Below are 14,727 nucleotides of genomic sequence, written 5' to 3' on the forward strand. Positions count from 1 at the left end.
GTCGTCTCTGGGGTGGACGAGGACGCTCTGCTGTATCACGTCGGGTCGTGAGATCGATCGCAGTGGTCAGATCGACGTGCTCGTGATCTCAGGTTCTGGCATTGGGTTTTGTCTGTTGGGGGACAGGGAGCGTGTGCTGGGCAGACGAGATTATAGAGTTGATGGCTTGGCAGAGGAGGAGAAGGGTGGACTGCGATACGGACGTCCAGAGTTCAATTGCATGTCGTGAAATAGGGAGAGGGACAGCGTAGATAGAATAAGGAGAATAAACGTGGGTTTGTGGGGGAATAAAGGGTGAAGTAGAGGACCAATATGATTCTTATATCATTGGATTGATAGCATACCGTTGCTGTCGTGACAAAGCTCTTATGAAGACATATACCGTAGATTACACCCATCGCAAAATGCAGCGCCAGCGTGAGTAAATGTCGTATATCGAAGCCGTAGATCCATATGATCCACAGGCTCCCTTCAACATCAATAGATGGTCCCTCCCATTCCTCATACTCCAAGTACGCCATGCTTTCAAAACCCCCATAACGCACCACACAAATCAATGCTCCATACCCAGAATACCACAACCCCATATTCCATCATCACACACGGTGTCTCCACCCGGTATTAGCCTGCCTCACATATCCTCTCCTATTCGGCCCACCAGCATAATACCGATCAGCATTCTCCCGCAGCGCCTCCCCCTCGCCCATCCACGCCCCCACCGCCGCACTAACATCCTCCACCGTCCCCTCCAGCCCACGCGCATACACATACAGCGCCGCAACCGCAATCCCGACATACAGCGCTGCCTTGAACGCGAATCGCACCCAGAACAGCACCGCGCTGACGAGCATCTGGAGCAGGTAGAAGGAGGCGAAGAGGATGATGACGAGGACGCCGAGGCTGAAGAGGTCGGGGGCGGTGGTCAGGCGGGCGATTAGGGGCAGGGCGAGCGTGCGGAGGATGTGGAGGGTGTGGAAGATGGGGGTGAGGATGGATGGGTAGGTTGTGAGGAGGAGGGTGAGGTAGGCTGGATTGGTGAGGTTAGCTTTGGGTGGGAAGGAAGGGGGGAAGGGGGTGGTACTTTTTATGGTGTCTGGGAGGATGTTGAGCATGTCCATTGTTGTGGTTTGTGGTGTGTTGGATAAGAGGAGGTGAGGTTCTGGAATGGAGACAGAAGTGCGGAGATGCGGGAGTGAGGTGGTGGCGTGGCGTAGAGGTGTGTAGTCGAGATGGAGAGTGGACTGGGTATATGTTTTGCGATTTGGAGGGCGATAGGACACGTGTACTGTTAGCGAGCGCGCGTCGGTAGGTATGGTCTGTGAAAGCTGGAGATGTTTTCGGTTGAGGTTGTTTGCATGACAATGGGTGAAGCTCCACAGCGCACGGTCCAACTGCGGTATTTGCTAGTGAACGCGAGTGACGGGTTGAATGTTCGGCTGTGTAGAGTGAGGGTCGTGTCTCTTGCCTTTCTGACTACATGCTGAATATTCTGAAGCTAGGCATATTTATAATTGCTATACGCGCTCCTGAGACGTGCTGCATTGTAGTCTTCTTTGTCTTTACTTTCTGATATCTGTCTGCTTGATTCACTTCCGGACCCGGCGACTTAAGTACTATCTCATTCCGTACTTCTCTTAATGTTCATCTTTCTATTTTATTCTGCGTTCTCGTCTTTTCCCTAGTCCCAATGCTTGGTATTATGTCACACCGATCTGCCAACAAAACCCCCCTTTCGACACTCTCACGCCAATAGTCCCATTGCCATCATCTCCTCTCCATTCCTCCTGGACCCCCGCTCCTCCCTTCAATAGCAGCCTGCTCCGCCCTCGCAATCTCCAAATGCATCATTTCATCGATCTTCTGCCTCAAATCGCGGAACCTCGCGTCATACCTCGCACCTCGATCATCATCCGCGTAGTTGTAAAAGGTGTATCCATTCACATCGCCCGGCTTGTACGCTTGGCCCTTGGCCAGCAGAATCAGTCTCTCTCTGCTCTGCCCATCCTGACGGATGTCCTGTGCAATGATGGCAGCGTATGACGCGTAGCCTTGAGCATGTGTGTGGCAGCAGGTGACGAACTGGATTGTGTTGATGTAGGAGCGAAAGAGCCAGTAGATGTTGTCTAAGAGGTGTTAGAGGAGGTAATTTGAGGGAAATTATGGGGGGAAGAGCATACTGATGAACTGATCTAGCTCGCTCGCGTTACTGATGACACCACGGGGGACTTTGGAGCGCAGCATATTCAACGCATCTTCGGTGCGCGCGCTGATTGTGTCTTCGTGTGGCGGCTCGCGGAAGGAAGCCCGAGACATATCGGACGGTGAGAGCAGTATCGAGCAGTGTTGTTGTTCATCGTCGAGCTGCGATTGCACTTCTGGGTCGCGATCGGGCTCATGAAAAGGGGTCTGTGGCGACATCTTGTGTCGAAACGGTTTCACCAGATCATATTTAGCGGCGGTGGAGTACTCCAGTGCAGTTCGTGAAGACCGAAGCAAGGGATGAGGCTGTTGTACACTTCACATGTGTTGAGTGTGAGAGCTGTACAACATACGACCTCGACCAAGGTGTAAATGTTCCTATCGTTATTTTTCTAGATATCTTCTGCGTAGGAATGATTTTGATCTTGAAAATGGGGTTTCAAACAGCTCATGGGCCTGAGACAGACGTGATATATTTTTGAAAGTAGCATCATATACAGACTAAACTCCAGGTTATCTTCACCATTACAGCTGAGGTTGCTCTGATCCAACTGAAGGCTGTCAAGAGTCCCCTCATTGATGATTGCTCTGATCCTCCAATTGAAGGTAGACCTGCTCTTCTGAAAGAAGGCTGATCTGATATCGAAGGAGGCTGAAAAATGCGCCTTAACTGACTTAGTTAGTGCCCGAACCCGGACTGGGACGCCCGCGCCCGCGCCGGAGGGTTGACAGGTGCAGATAGTGCGCAGCGCCCGGCGATTCAACGTCGGTGGCTGCCTGCGATCTCACGTTATTCATCCTGCCTCGGTACACAAAGAAGTAATTAAAATAGGATAAGAACCTTGTTTTTGCAGTCCCGTAGTGCTGATGGTGCGATGAATTTCGCAGAGACATCCACTCTGTCTAGGATGTCCTGGTCTGTATAGATGCGCGGAGACAGCAATTAGCCAGCCTAGCCCTGTACGGTGACAAGGGTCTGGTTGGCCTCAGGCAGGTCGGGCGTCGGAGTTTTGGTTGGTTGCTGGGGCGGCAGGTCGTCCCAGCGCTTCACCAAACAACAAAGACGGCCTATTTCATGGCCACAGCTGCATATCTCTATCGACAGCTCGCCGCTTTGGGCTGGTCGGACCTTTTCTGTTCTCCGAAATAACTCTGCATGACCTTCTTCTGCAACTCTCTTTGCCGCCACAATCTCGCACTGAAATAACCAGCACTTCGCAGTATCAGACTGTTGTTTACTTGCTCCCACCTTTCCCCGCATTGAAGTCTGGTTCTTGCTTCCACCTTTTCACGTTTCTCGATTGCAAGGACGACCAAAGATGATCAGATCTAGGAGCAAAGATGGCTTCAGTGCACAGCCCGGTCCCGTGTACATGTCCTCCGAGCAAAAGGGTGGGTCAAATCTCTCCATTGATATTGCCTTCTCATTTATCCTTTGCGTCTTCTTCTTCTGTATTGCATAGTCTGACTGAAACTTTCACCACAGCCAAATACTTGCTCGAGTTGAGAACCAATCGACCTCAAAGACCAACGGGCGCGCGCCCTGCTCCAACATCTTACTTCTCCACGCGGGATACAACCAACAGAATAATACCAACGGAAGACAGCAGCTCGAGCTCGGTTTCAAGCCCCACGGGATCAGATAGCAGTCCGACTGAATCCCAAGAACCGTTTCCCAGATCTTCAAGCGCCTTATCAAAACGGATGTCCCGCTCAGAGACTCCAACGTCAGTATCCAGCGATCGTGGGCGGCCAGTTGCACAACCACTACGTCGTAATGCGTCAGGTGGAACTATGAAAAGTGTAAATTCCATTACTAGCTGTACAGGCACGTACAAAGAGAGCGGAAAGAGGTCGATGGAGAAGATGGAGGTAAACACCTTGCGGAAAGCAATGGAAGACTTGGATATGGACGAGGAGCAGAAACTATTCAAAGATGCCCAAGATGAAGCAGCCGATCTCGTCTGGCGACATCGGAATCCAAATGCTCCATATCCGAATCCGGATGCGCCATACAAGTACCCAGGGCTGTCAAGAAAAGACCACGGACGAAGCCAAAGCTTTGGGGGAGCGGAGGGCATGCAACGGACAGGTTCAAAAGCAAAGCACAGATACTCTTACGCTGCTGGTATCAGCGTGCAAGTCAATGCAGATTCAGTTGCATCACAGAAGATTGATAAAAGCTCGCCTCTTAAGGACGCGCTCAACCAGGAAGGTCAGCTGAATTCGGAGAAAGAAAAGGAGACGCAGGAGGCCAATCGAGAGAAGCCGCACGCACGGAATGACTCTGGGCACGACATCATTCAAGACTTCAAAAGCCGGAGGCGAACTAGCGGTAATAAACGGACTCCAAGTGGTAGCCTGTTCCGTAATCCGGAGGACAAAATATATGAAGAACCTGAAGAGCTCTCATCCCCTAATCGCAAGTCTGAGGAGACTCCAAAGCCAGCACCAATGCCCCTTCAGGTACGACGGAATCCTTTTGCAAGAGTGAAATTTGCTGTTGACCAGCTTCCACGCTCACACACCGATCCGACCAGCAACGGAAAGCTGGACAAGTTCGAGATTCACAAGAATCCACCAAGCCAATCGCGAAACGCCGGATACACTTCGAATAATTCCGCTGCAACACCATTAAAACCGAAATCATCGGACAGTGACGAAGTAAAACTCAAAGACGGTAAAGAAGTCCGTGGTGATGACATTCGAGCGGCGACAAGTCTGAGGTTGAGAGATAGGAGTCCGAGACTTCCCACGCCAACAGTCGTCAGCGATAGACCGGGTAGGCCGATCGTTAGCTTCAAGGACGACTGGAAGCCCAAAGAGGTTGAGTTGAAGGAAGAGAAGTCCAACGCTTCTGCGAAAGCCGACACCATTCGATCGTCTACATCGAAGATGTCGGCTTCACCCCTGAAGGCAATATCTGCGCCCGCTGTTCCCACTCTCCATTCAGATAACAGCAAACCTGTGAAGTCCAAGGAGCCAGCACTACCCCCAATAAAAACTTTTCCTAAGTACGACCATACAAAGTCACACTCCTCTTCAGTACCCACTATTGGTGAGATGCCACCGATTCCCGTCATTTGTGCGCCTGACGACATGCCAACTCGAACAATTTCGACGCCAGAAGACAAACTTCCGCCATCTTTAACAATTGGTATTGACAGCAGTGGTCCATCGCCTGCATCCAGTACAGTCAACTCCGTTCCAACCTTCTCCTTCGATCAATCACCTTCCAAGCCGTCTACGAAAACTAGTGGTCCAGGATCCGTCAAGTCACCCGTACGGCCACTACCAGTACCATCCCAGGCTACTAAGGCTTCCTCGTGGGGTCCCAATAATACATCGCGCTCACACTGGACGCCTACAACAGTGCGAACAGGCGTTCTCTGCAACTCCTGTGCCCTTCCCATCTCCGGTCGTATCGTCTCTGCCGCCGGCCAACGCTTCCACCCCGAATGCTTCAGCTGTCACCACTGCGCTGAAAAACTTGAGTGCGTGGCATTCTACCCGGAACCCACCGCAGCCCGTGACGAACGTCTCGCACGCATCCACGCCCGCCAGCAGGGCTACGACACCCCAACCTCCTGGCCAAGCCCATCTCAGGACGGTGACGAGAGCATGCGTTTCTACTGCCACCTTGACTTCCACGAATTCTTCAGCCCGCGCTGTAAGAGCTGCAAGACTCCTATTGAGGGCGAGGTCGTGGTCGCATGTGGTGCGGAGTGGCATGTCGGTCACTTCTTCTGCGCGCAGTGTGGCGATCCGTTTGATGCGAGTACGCCATTTGTCGAAAAGGAGGGCTATGCATGGTGTGTCGGATGCCACACGAATCGATATAGTGCGAAGTGTCGGGGATGTCGGAAACCGATTACGGAGGTTGTTGTTAAAGCCTTGGGGAGTGAGTGGCATGATACGTGCTTCGTTTGTGTGGTAAGTACAGTCTCATACTTATTAACAAGTTATATGCTAATGTCGTGATAGGAATGTAAAGGTCCGTTCGACGATGGCCGGTATTTCCTACGTGGTGAGGAGCAGGACCCAGTTTGTGTGCGCTGCGAGGAGCGAAGGCTCAAAGCGTAACCGTGTCCCTTGTTAATCTGCTTTATATGGTGCGTGTATTTGACTCTACTATCCGGTCTCTGGATATTTCCTTTGTGTACATCATTTCTAGGCGCATCACGACTCGGTTGAGTCGACATACGAGAGTGACACGAACAGCGTCAATGATCTTCTTTTGTCTCATTGGGCATTGAGCTGGCGCTGGTGGTGTTTCTATGTTGTACGTATAGTTGGTCTAGATAATACAGCTTGTGTAACTTATTCAGTGTTTCCTATGACGGCGATCTGCGTGGTTTTGCTCTGATATAAGTTCTCATGGTGCAAATCAATATATCACTCTGCTGAATGCTTCTTTCGTCTCTGTGTTCTCTGTCTCTTTCGACACTGTTTCTCGTTCGCTTCGCACATCTGACAACAACACTTACGGGTGTCGTTTTTGGCCCCCTGCGCTAGCCTATGGTATTGATTCGTGAACGGTCCAATACACAATTCACAATTGTTCGTTCACGGTGAATTGACTTGCCTCGCTGCTCCGTCCGCCAGGAGCGGGCTCCGCGAGTAGGCCGATAGGGGTTCTTTACGGGTACTTATTTATATACCTAGCTGACCATCGTCAACTATATTCTGTTCTACTACCATCACCAATCAAATATTCGATATCACATCTTTCATCATGAGTTCGGATCTCCGTGCACTGCGTGCACATCTGGCAGCTTATCGACATTTCCATGATCCACAAGTCATCAGGAACTTAGCTCGTGAGAGAAATTCTGAGACTCCCATCGAGACTCCAGCAGAGACCCAATCCGAGACTGCCACTGGCACTGCCACCGAGATTTCAACTGAGACTTCAGCTGATGCCAAAGCAATTCAAGCCTACAAATCCCTCCGCACCATCGAAAACTGCTCCAAGATTGTCAACACCCGCATCCCACCCAGAAGCCTCAGCAATCGCGGCCGCGATCAGCTTGCCAGTAAGTCCTTTCCTGGCAGAACAACGCAATACCTGAACTGTCTAACCCGACCTAGCCGCGCTGTTCTGCCTCTTCAGAGACGACATCCCGAATATCTACTTCCCGATCGTCTACCAGAAGCCGGACGATACATGCAAGCTCTCTTACGCGGCGGCAATCGTGGTCGAGGATGATGGCACCAGGCGTGTCCTCCTCCGCGGAGCACCAAGCATCACGCCCCCTCTAGAAGAAGGTCTTTACGATGACAAGCGCTTTCAGGACCTCCTGATGGAGGCACAACGTAAGACCGCTGTCGTGATCGGTTGGCTTTAGTATGGTGTGCTGAGTGCATGTCGATGATGGTATTATTGGACCTGAGCATGTCGAAACTATACTGACCGACTGAATGTGTTCACTGATCAGCGCTGAACTGGCCGATGCAATTGCAACGGATAGACTTCTCTCTATGCCTCTTAGAATCAGCGTTGGGCAATGACTGCACGGACGGAATGGTCCACTTATTACAATCTCAGTTTATACAACAAGTCGTGCTATCTCTCCTTGTTCGTATATGTCACTCCAACTATCAAGCCCCCATCAGATTCCCCCAATGTCTCTCCATTCGCTGCCCCTGATAAGCTTACGTTTTTGCTCCGAAACTATGCTTGCTATATCACAAGTCTACAGATAATAGACTATTTAGTTCCGTACAGTACAGATGTCGTGGCACTTTATTGCGCGTTGTTGCCTTGTCGGCTTGGTTCCCTGTTTATGCTACGCTCTGGTTTAGCTCCAGAGCCAGGTAGAAAGTTGTGCATTATTTGTTCTCATACTCAGGGGACATGAAAGAGGATGAAAGCTATGTCGGAGACCGTTGGCCTTGAATCCGGGTTCAAAAGGGGGAGTTACACTCGCAATAAATATGATTGATGGGTAAGGAGACTTCGAAGGTTTGTTGAAGATCAAAGGTCAAGTCATTAGTTCTAGGATCCCTGTGATTAGATCAAGAATCCACAGGACCACTCTTGAAAGCAAAACCGTATCCGAATGAATCTCTTCCCGAGCGGCCCACAGCATATCTTTCCACACTGTTACATATGAAAACTCACATTTCCAACTCACAGAACGCACTGATCTATCGCATCTAAAGAGACCTCATGACGCTCCCTTCCAAGACGACGTTCTATACCGTGGTCAGTGCTTTTCAATTGCGTTCTTCACACATGCCCGAGAGAATGTTGACGGTGCGACGCCCGTGCTGTTCAAGAGGTCATTGTTCGGGAGACGAAATACAATTCCTTGGAATTATAAACGTAGCTCAGCGTAGGATGTGTCTGGTTGCTGTTTGCTAAGGAATTGGAGGTGCAGGCTTGATTACCTTGAGTTGTGATGGTGGGAATAGCATGTTGTTTCCGCTGTATGCTTTATGGGGACACGATAATAGCACGGCTACAGCTCTATGCGAGATGTTGGATGAGTAGCTTCTTCACATACTCATAAGAGAACGTAATTACGGCGGTTAGACGTATCTCCTAGTCATTGTATAGTATCTCGCTGCGCGGGTTTGTGCACCTACCCTGGTTACACCGTCGCAAAGTTTGTATCGAGAAAATCGGCATAACGAGATGATATGAGGGAACCCATAGACAATTGAAAAAAAAATGATGACTGATTTCAATGGTACGAAACCCCCTGAGCCCGCGGCCTCGCAACATGGCCGCATGGTAGGCAGCGGTTATAAATGCTCAGCCTCGGTGGCAACTCTGCTAGAACTATTTAAACCACAGCCGCCCTCGAAAGTCTCTTTCTTTCCTTCTTTCCTTCTTTCCTCTCAAAATCACCTTCGTTAAAATCATCTTTGTGGAAATCATCTTCGGGCAAATTATCTTTGTATAAATCACCTTCGTGCAAACCATCCTCGAGTAAACTATCTTCGTGCGAATCACCTTCGTGTAAATCACCTTCGTGTAAATCACCTTCCTGTAAACCATCTTCGAGTAAACCACCCTCGAGTAAACCATCTTCGTGCAAACCATTCTCGATTAAACTATCTTCGTGCAAACCATCCTCGATTAAACTATCTTCGTGCAAACCATCTTCGATTAAACTATCTTCGTGCAAACCATCCTCGATTAAACCATCTTCGTGTAAACCATCTTCGTGTAAACCATCTTCGTGTAAACCATCTTCGTGTAAACCACCCTCGTGTAAACCACGAGTAAATCATCCTCGATTAAACGACCTTCGTGTAAATCACCTTCGAGCAAGCCATCTTCGTGTGAACCTTCTTCGTGCGTACACTATCTTCGAGTAAGCCATCTTCGAATAAACCAGCTTCGAGTAAATCATCTTCGTGCATACCATCTCCGAGTAAACCATCTTCGAGCAACCCTCCCATAGAAACGTGACTTCGTTATACTAGTCATGGAAGAATCTTCATCACAACCCTCAAAATCGAGCCAAAAGAGCAATCAGCCTACACAGGGTGTCTTCCCCACGCCAGATAATACTACGTTCCATGCCACGAAGCCTTACAAGGCCCTTGATCGATCAAGGAAGGAGACTCGACTACTCAGAGTTGATATCCGCAGCAGCGAGTTGACTGAATTAGAGTGCGAGCTGGTACAGAACGTATCGCTCTATGACTGGGATGGGAAATACATTGCGCTTTCCTACTCAGCTGGTTCGGCTTCCAATACTTGTGATATTATCGTAGACGACATTAGATTCCAGGCATTTGCCAACCTTGAACATGCACTGAGGCAAGTTTGCACCTACTGGAAGGCGAGTCAGGATTATGAGGCTACAAAGGGGCTGTTGGTCTGGGCGGATCAAGTTTGCATCAATCAGTATGATTATATAGAGAAAGGTCATCAAGTTGGTACGATGACGGACATCTATCACTTGGCCGAACGAGTGGTCATCTGCCTATCGGCCGCCGATAGAGATCCATTGTCGGAGGACACAAGATGGCCACGTACTTGGGACGACGAGGAAGCCAAAACGAGCTTTTATGTGGCGAATGAGGGCATTCAATGGATGATGAAAGTGGGACTAGATGTTCCTGTGGCACAATATCACGCACAAAGTGGATCACAAGCCCTGACATTGGACCAGCTCAAAGCAAGCATGTTCAGAGACATCGACATTGATAACATCCGTAGACTCGATTCTATCCCCAACTTCATGGATCATCAAAGACTATTAGCATACTGGGATGAACATGTGACAAGGACCACTCACAATGCACCACCTTTCGGTCTCTGGGATTTGTTGGAGATTTTAAGAAGTTCTTGGTGGAGTAGAGCATGGGTTACGCAGGAGTTTCTCACCGCAAAACGAGCGGACTTTATTTTCCAGAATCATTCCTTCTCGTGGGAACGTCATCTACATATATTTTGCCCACCGGTCGAGGTATTACGACAGGTTACAGCCTATGATAGCGAACTCTATCATAAGTACAAGAACTTCGAAGCAACAGGATGCATGGATGACAATCGGGATTTACGTAGCGTGCATCTCACTTGCGTTACGAAATTGCTATGGGACCAGAGGAACAAAGCGGATTTGAAGCAATTTTTGGTCCAGTCATGGCGCTGCAAGGCATCTGATCAGCGAGACTTGGTCTATGCTTTTCTTGGGCTGTCTCGAGATATCACTATTGAGCCGAATTATTCGCCACAGAACAGCCTATCAGCTGTACTTACAACAACAGCAAAAGACATAATCACAGCTGGGAATAGCTTAGACTTCCTCCATTATGCCCCCCAAACCTCTTGGTTCATCGAATGGCACTTGCCTGGCCCGCATTTACGATTCGATCATTTCGATGGCACATCGATTCCAAGGGGTACACGGATACCAAAGTCTACTCCCAACTGTTACGGATGTAATAGATTCATTGATCTCCACTATTACATCTGTGTGACTTGTACGGACTACACCGTATGTAAATGGTGCATGCCTTTAAATGTTTGCTTTAGAGACAAACACCATGAATTCTTATCAAGTGTTGTACCATGGCGTCAGGTTATGAATTTCCCGATCCCGTCGTGGGCATTCAACTGTACGGAATACCAGCACAGACAATTGAGCTACAGTCGAAAGTTCGAAAGCAAGGAGACCGGTGGGAGTAAAGCAGATGCATCTTTCAAGTTTCACCGTCTCAGAGCATATCCTAGCGCGTTTCCAGCCATGGAGGTATTGGGCATGCTAATAGCTCCGCTATTTGACTCTCAATCTGGGCAGTGGAACCTAAGACTCCGTTTTGATAATAGCCAGTATGAGAAATTCAAGGATATCAACGGGCCATGTTCTCGGGACGGTGAGATGAATCCGTATGCGGGTAAACGTAAACGACCACGGAGTGATCCACTCTGGTATTGGCCGGCTGAGCTCAAGCCGAACAAATCCACGGCAGACGATCACCTGTTCGAGATTAAATCATGCCGCCTGATCGAGAAGAGTGACCAAATGTGGTTGCTTTATGGGTCAGGAGCTCCATTTATTCTGCGGAAGATCGAGGATGTATACCATCTTGTTGCATCTGTGGAAGTTATACGCGAAAACAAAGACGGCTCGTTCTCTCCACATCCTTCCATCAAGCTGTTGGGGCCGGAGTGGCATGAAAACCCAGTAAGGAGACGTATTACGTTGATCTAGCATGAACGATATATAGTAGACTGAGTCGGCTGCAGTTGGATGTAAGAGAATGCGGTATAGATCATTGGAATTCTAATCTTCCATACTTATAAGGCTATCAAGACGCCATTTCCCCTATCTATGTCTATAAGCTCTAGTTGTTAACGCCATATAAAAAATATCATCAATTACCCCTAACCTTGGTCTTCTTCAGTCTAGGTCGGCGTACTGCTACGCTCATCGCACACGAAGCTCCGCCGTCAGCACGTTCCAGATGCGTTGCTCGAGACCTGTGGATTCATGATTGTTGTTCCATCGCTCGTGAGTAGATGATGGCATTTGGTGCGCAAGATCTCGCCATAACTGCCCCAGTACTTATGTGCTCGAACATCGGCCTCATCCTTTATGACACCGTGACCAAGAGTCACGCACCACATACCTTGGACAAGTGCATTGTGAGCGCTTGGCTCACCGTCCTCCTCCAGTAGAAGGGAGTAGATCACGCCCGTATACGCATCAATCTCGCACCCGGAGTCTTCATGTGGAAATATCCACTTGCTCTGGCTTTGCTCGCCAAAGTATGCAATAGGATGCCAAGGAGTGATAAGTAGGCCAGAATTCCGGTATCTGCGGATCTTTATCTTCTCAACAGGAGTGGGGACAATACCCTTGACCTCACGGAAGCCAGCTTGCGTGCGTACGCGGTCACCAACTTCAAGCGAAGAAGTAGGAATGGCGCCTCTTTTCTCGGTCTCGATCGTACATTGCCCAGCCCAGCAAGACCTATCCAGCTGATTCAACTCGGACATGAACTTGAGTTTCCCTGGCCCCTTATACCTTCCATAAAACGTATCAAATTCTTGCTTACAGTCCAGGAACAGCGGCGATCTGATTCCATAGCGTAGGGGGCCTGCATCTTTGAACGTGTTTCGGCGTTGCATGGCGTGTGCGAAGAGCATAGATCGCATAAAGTGCGCGCCCCAGCGTTTGTACTCTAGCTCTTGTTCGATGCCTCTTTCAGTGGCTACGTTAATGGATGTTTCGATGGCTTCCCAGAGCTGACTTCCGTCTTTGACATCGAGTAAAATGCTTTGATTGTCAGGATCAGAATGATTGCGAGATTCAATGAGGCGCGCGAGTTGAGCTCGTCTCTTCCGAATATCGACTAGGTGTAACATCTCCTCCTCGACATGCCACGGACTCGCACTGGGACGACAAATGTCTTGGATTAGGGCGCACAACCGCCCCCGGTAATCATGGTAGTATTCCTCTGTCTCGGTGGCAGGTTCTAATTTTGAGAGGTCGTATGTAACGATGAGCTCTTGAGGAGATCCGTTGTGGGATAAACAAGACGTGTAGCGTAACTTGATCTGAATGGAACCTTGAGTAGGACGCTGCGCATATCGGAAGATGAAGTCTCGCGATTGTCCATACTGTAGACTCCCGAGGTGTAGGGTCGTACTCGTATTGTAGGAGGCTATCGTATCCTCTCCATTCGTTCCCAGGAGGTCTGTGGGGCAGCGTAGGACAGCGCAGCCGGGCGGCAGAACCATCGAGAGTTCAGTGTTAGTAGCAAATGATGACATAACGTTAGATACTGCACTGCTGAAAACGTTGCAGGCATTATTGAGGTCCGAAATGTAGGCAAAGCTTCCTTTTCCTATGTTTGCAAGGAGATGCAGAAGTCCCGAATCAACGTGCTGTCCAAATCCGATAGTGTGGAGAGTTGGCGAGAACTTGTTATTCTTGCGACTTTTGCAGAGGATCTCTTTGATCGAGCTCTCTCAAGAACTTGGATTCTCCTCATTTGCTACGCCGTCTGTCAAGACAAAGATGACCTTCACGGCGTTCCTGTCCATCTCGGGTTCTTCATCGTAGAGACCATAACCAGCTTTAATCCCACCAAAAAGGTTTGTGCGTCCGTTGGCCATGATCTTGTCCACTTCCTCCTTGATTGCTTGTTTTTTTTCCCTGGTAGCCCGTACCAAGGACTGTTTTATTTTAACTTCGGAAGAAAACGTGACGATACCGATTCGATCATTATCTCCGAGCATATCTACGATTGATTTGGCGGCGGTTTTAATGACACGCTTGGGTTTGCAGGATTGCGGTTTGCCAATTAGTTCGCCGGGTCCTGATCTCCTGTCCAGTTTGTAGGATCTTGTTCCTGCGGGGGAATTCTGTTCCCACTTAGGTATCTTGGCTGGTAACTGCATGCTCTCGGAACTATCCAATACTAGTACGATATCACATGGTACGTGATTTATGTCGATCTTCGGCTTCTTTGGCGGTAGAACTGAGACTAGTATACCATCATGGTGGACAAGGGAGTGTGCTTTGATACGAAGATCCATAGCGCTGGGTTGGATGGTTGCAGCATGATTCTGTTCCACCGACGACAGAAGTTGAGATGCTTGGATAAGCCGCGATTCTACGTCGATATCTCGTCGAATGACTTCCATGTAGAGCTCGTCATCACCAAGCTCCGTATCAGGGGTAAATCGGCCGTTAACAAAGTCATATTCATCATCAGACATCGCATCGGATTCTGGATTATGAATCTTTCGTCGAGAAACTATTTCTTTGTCTTTTCTACGTTGCTCTTGTGCATACTCGTCCGGTGCTTCATAGGTGTAGTGTGAACGGTAATTCATACCTGCAGGGTTCAGTCGTTCCATCTGCAGCGTGGTGGTGACTTAACACGTCGGTTTGGAAGCTTGATGCGGGAGGATTTTGCGACTTTGTTTGATGTAGGAAGCGGATGCTGTTGAATCTGAAATGTGTCGTTGGTCAAATGCTCCCTTATATAGCGACGTCAGAGTGGCAGTGAAATACAATGCTGTTGCCTGTGAGTGCATATTTGCTTCACAAT

At 49.2% G+C, this 14,727-nt stretch overlaps 8 protein-coding genes across 8 annotated transcripts; 3 read left to right on the top strand and 5 right to left on the bottom strand.

Annotated features, from left to right (window-relative positions):
• Nucleotides 1-255: 255 nt before the first annotated feature.
• Nucleotides 256-1,317, bottom strand: EJ05DRAFT_179005 (uncharacterized protein). The gene is made up of 3 exons (XM_033739574.1): nucleotides 1,250-1,317; nucleotides 1,082-1,136; nucleotides 256-1,027 (listed from the first exon to the last, which is right to left on the bottom strand). Exons 2-3 carry the CDS (start codon nucleotides 1,116-1,118, stop codon nucleotides 597-599), a joined length of 468 nt encoding a protein of 155 aa, XP_033604073.1. The 5' UTR covers nucleotides 1,119-1,136; nucleotides 1,250-1,317; the 3' UTR covers nucleotides 256-596.
• Nucleotides 1,318-1,488: 171 nt separating this feature from the next.
• EJ05DRAFT_507272 (uncharacterized protein) lies at nucleotides 1,489-2,418 on the bottom strand (the record flags this gene model as incomplete). Its single annotated transcript, XM_033747906.1, has 2 exons — nucleotides 1,489-2,123; nucleotides 2,178-2,418. The coding sequence occupies 2 exons, from the start codon at nucleotides 2,416-2,418 to the stop codon at nucleotides 1,765-1,767; spliced, it is 600 nt and encodes a 199-aa protein (XP_033604074.1). The 3' UTR covers nucleotides 1,489-1,764.
• Nucleotides 2,419-3,130: 712 nt separating this feature from the next.
• On the top strand, nucleotides 3,131-6,736 carry EJ05DRAFT_507273 (uncharacterized protein). The gene is made up of 3 exons (XM_033747907.1): nucleotides 3,131-3,591; nucleotides 3,686-6,132; nucleotides 6,184-6,736. The coding sequence occupies exons 1-3, from the start codon at nucleotides 3,519-3,521 to the stop codon at nucleotides 6,280-6,282; spliced, it is 2,619 nt and encodes an 872-aa protein (XP_033604075.1). The 5' UTR covers nucleotides 3,131-3,518; the 3' UTR covers nucleotides 6,283-6,736.
• Nucleotides 6,737-6,905: 169 nt separating this feature from the next.
• Nucleotides 6,906-7,615, top strand: EJ05DRAFT_521863 (uncharacterized protein). Its single transcript, XM_033748772.1, has 2 exons — nucleotides 6,906-7,235; nucleotides 7,291-7,615. The coding sequence occupies exons 1-2, from the start codon at nucleotides 6,935-6,937 to the stop codon at nucleotides 7,545-7,547; spliced, it is 558 nt and encodes a 185-aa protein (XP_033604076.1). The 5' UTR covers nucleotides 6,906-6,934; the 3' UTR covers nucleotides 7,548-7,615.
• Nucleotides 7,616-8,990: 1,375 nt separating this feature from the next.
• EJ05DRAFT_507274 (uncharacterized protein) lies at nucleotides 8,991-9,573 on the bottom strand (the record flags this gene model as incomplete). The annotated part of the gene is made up of 2 exons (XM_033747908.1): nucleotides 8,991-9,416; nucleotides 9,472-9,573. 2 exons carry the CDS (start codon nucleotides 9,571-9,573, stop codon nucleotides 8,991-8,993), a joined length of 528 nt encoding a protein of 175 aa, XP_033604077.1.
• A 65-nt stretch (nucleotides 9,574-9,638) lies between these two features.
• EJ05DRAFT_496530 (uncharacterized protein) lies at nucleotides 9,639-11,876 on the top strand (the record flags this gene model as incomplete). The annotated part of the gene is made up of 1 exon (XM_033746405.1): nucleotides 9,639-11,876. One exon carries the CDS (start codon nucleotides 9,639-9,641, stop codon nucleotides 11,874-11,876), a length of 2,238 nt encoding a protein of 745 aa, XP_033604078.1.
• A 43-nt stretch (nucleotides 11,877-11,919) lies between these two features.
• Nucleotides 11,920-13,540, bottom strand: EJ05DRAFT_179072 (uncharacterized protein). Its single transcript, XM_033739575.1, has one exon. The coding sequence runs from the start codon at nucleotides 13,439-13,441 to the stop codon at nucleotides 12,116-12,118; it is 1,326 nt and encodes a 441-aa protein (XP_033604079.1). The 5' UTR covers nucleotides 13,442-13,540; the 3' UTR covers nucleotides 11,920-12,115.
• Nucleotides 13,541-13,639: 99 nt separating this feature from the next.
• On the bottom strand, nucleotides 13,640-14,509 carry EJ05DRAFT_482484 (VWA-domain-containing protein; the record flags this gene model as incomplete). The annotated part of the gene is made up of 1 exon (XM_033745169.1): nucleotides 13,640-14,509. The coding sequence occupies one exon, from the start codon at nucleotides 14,507-14,509 to the stop codon at nucleotides 13,640-13,642; it is 870 nt and encodes a 289-aa protein (XP_033604080.1).
• Between the last annotated feature and the right edge of the window lie 218 nt (nucleotides 14,510-14,727).

The sequence above is a fragment of the Pseudovirgaria hyperparasitica genome (assembly GCF_010093815.1).
Source record: "Pseudovirgaria hyperparasitica strain CBS 121739 unplaced genomic scaffold EJ05scaffold_2, whole genome shotgun sequence".
Lineage (NCBI taxonomy): Eukaryota > Fungi > Ascomycota > Dothideomycetes > Acrospermales > Acrospermaceae > Pseudovirgaria > Pseudovirgaria hyperparasitica.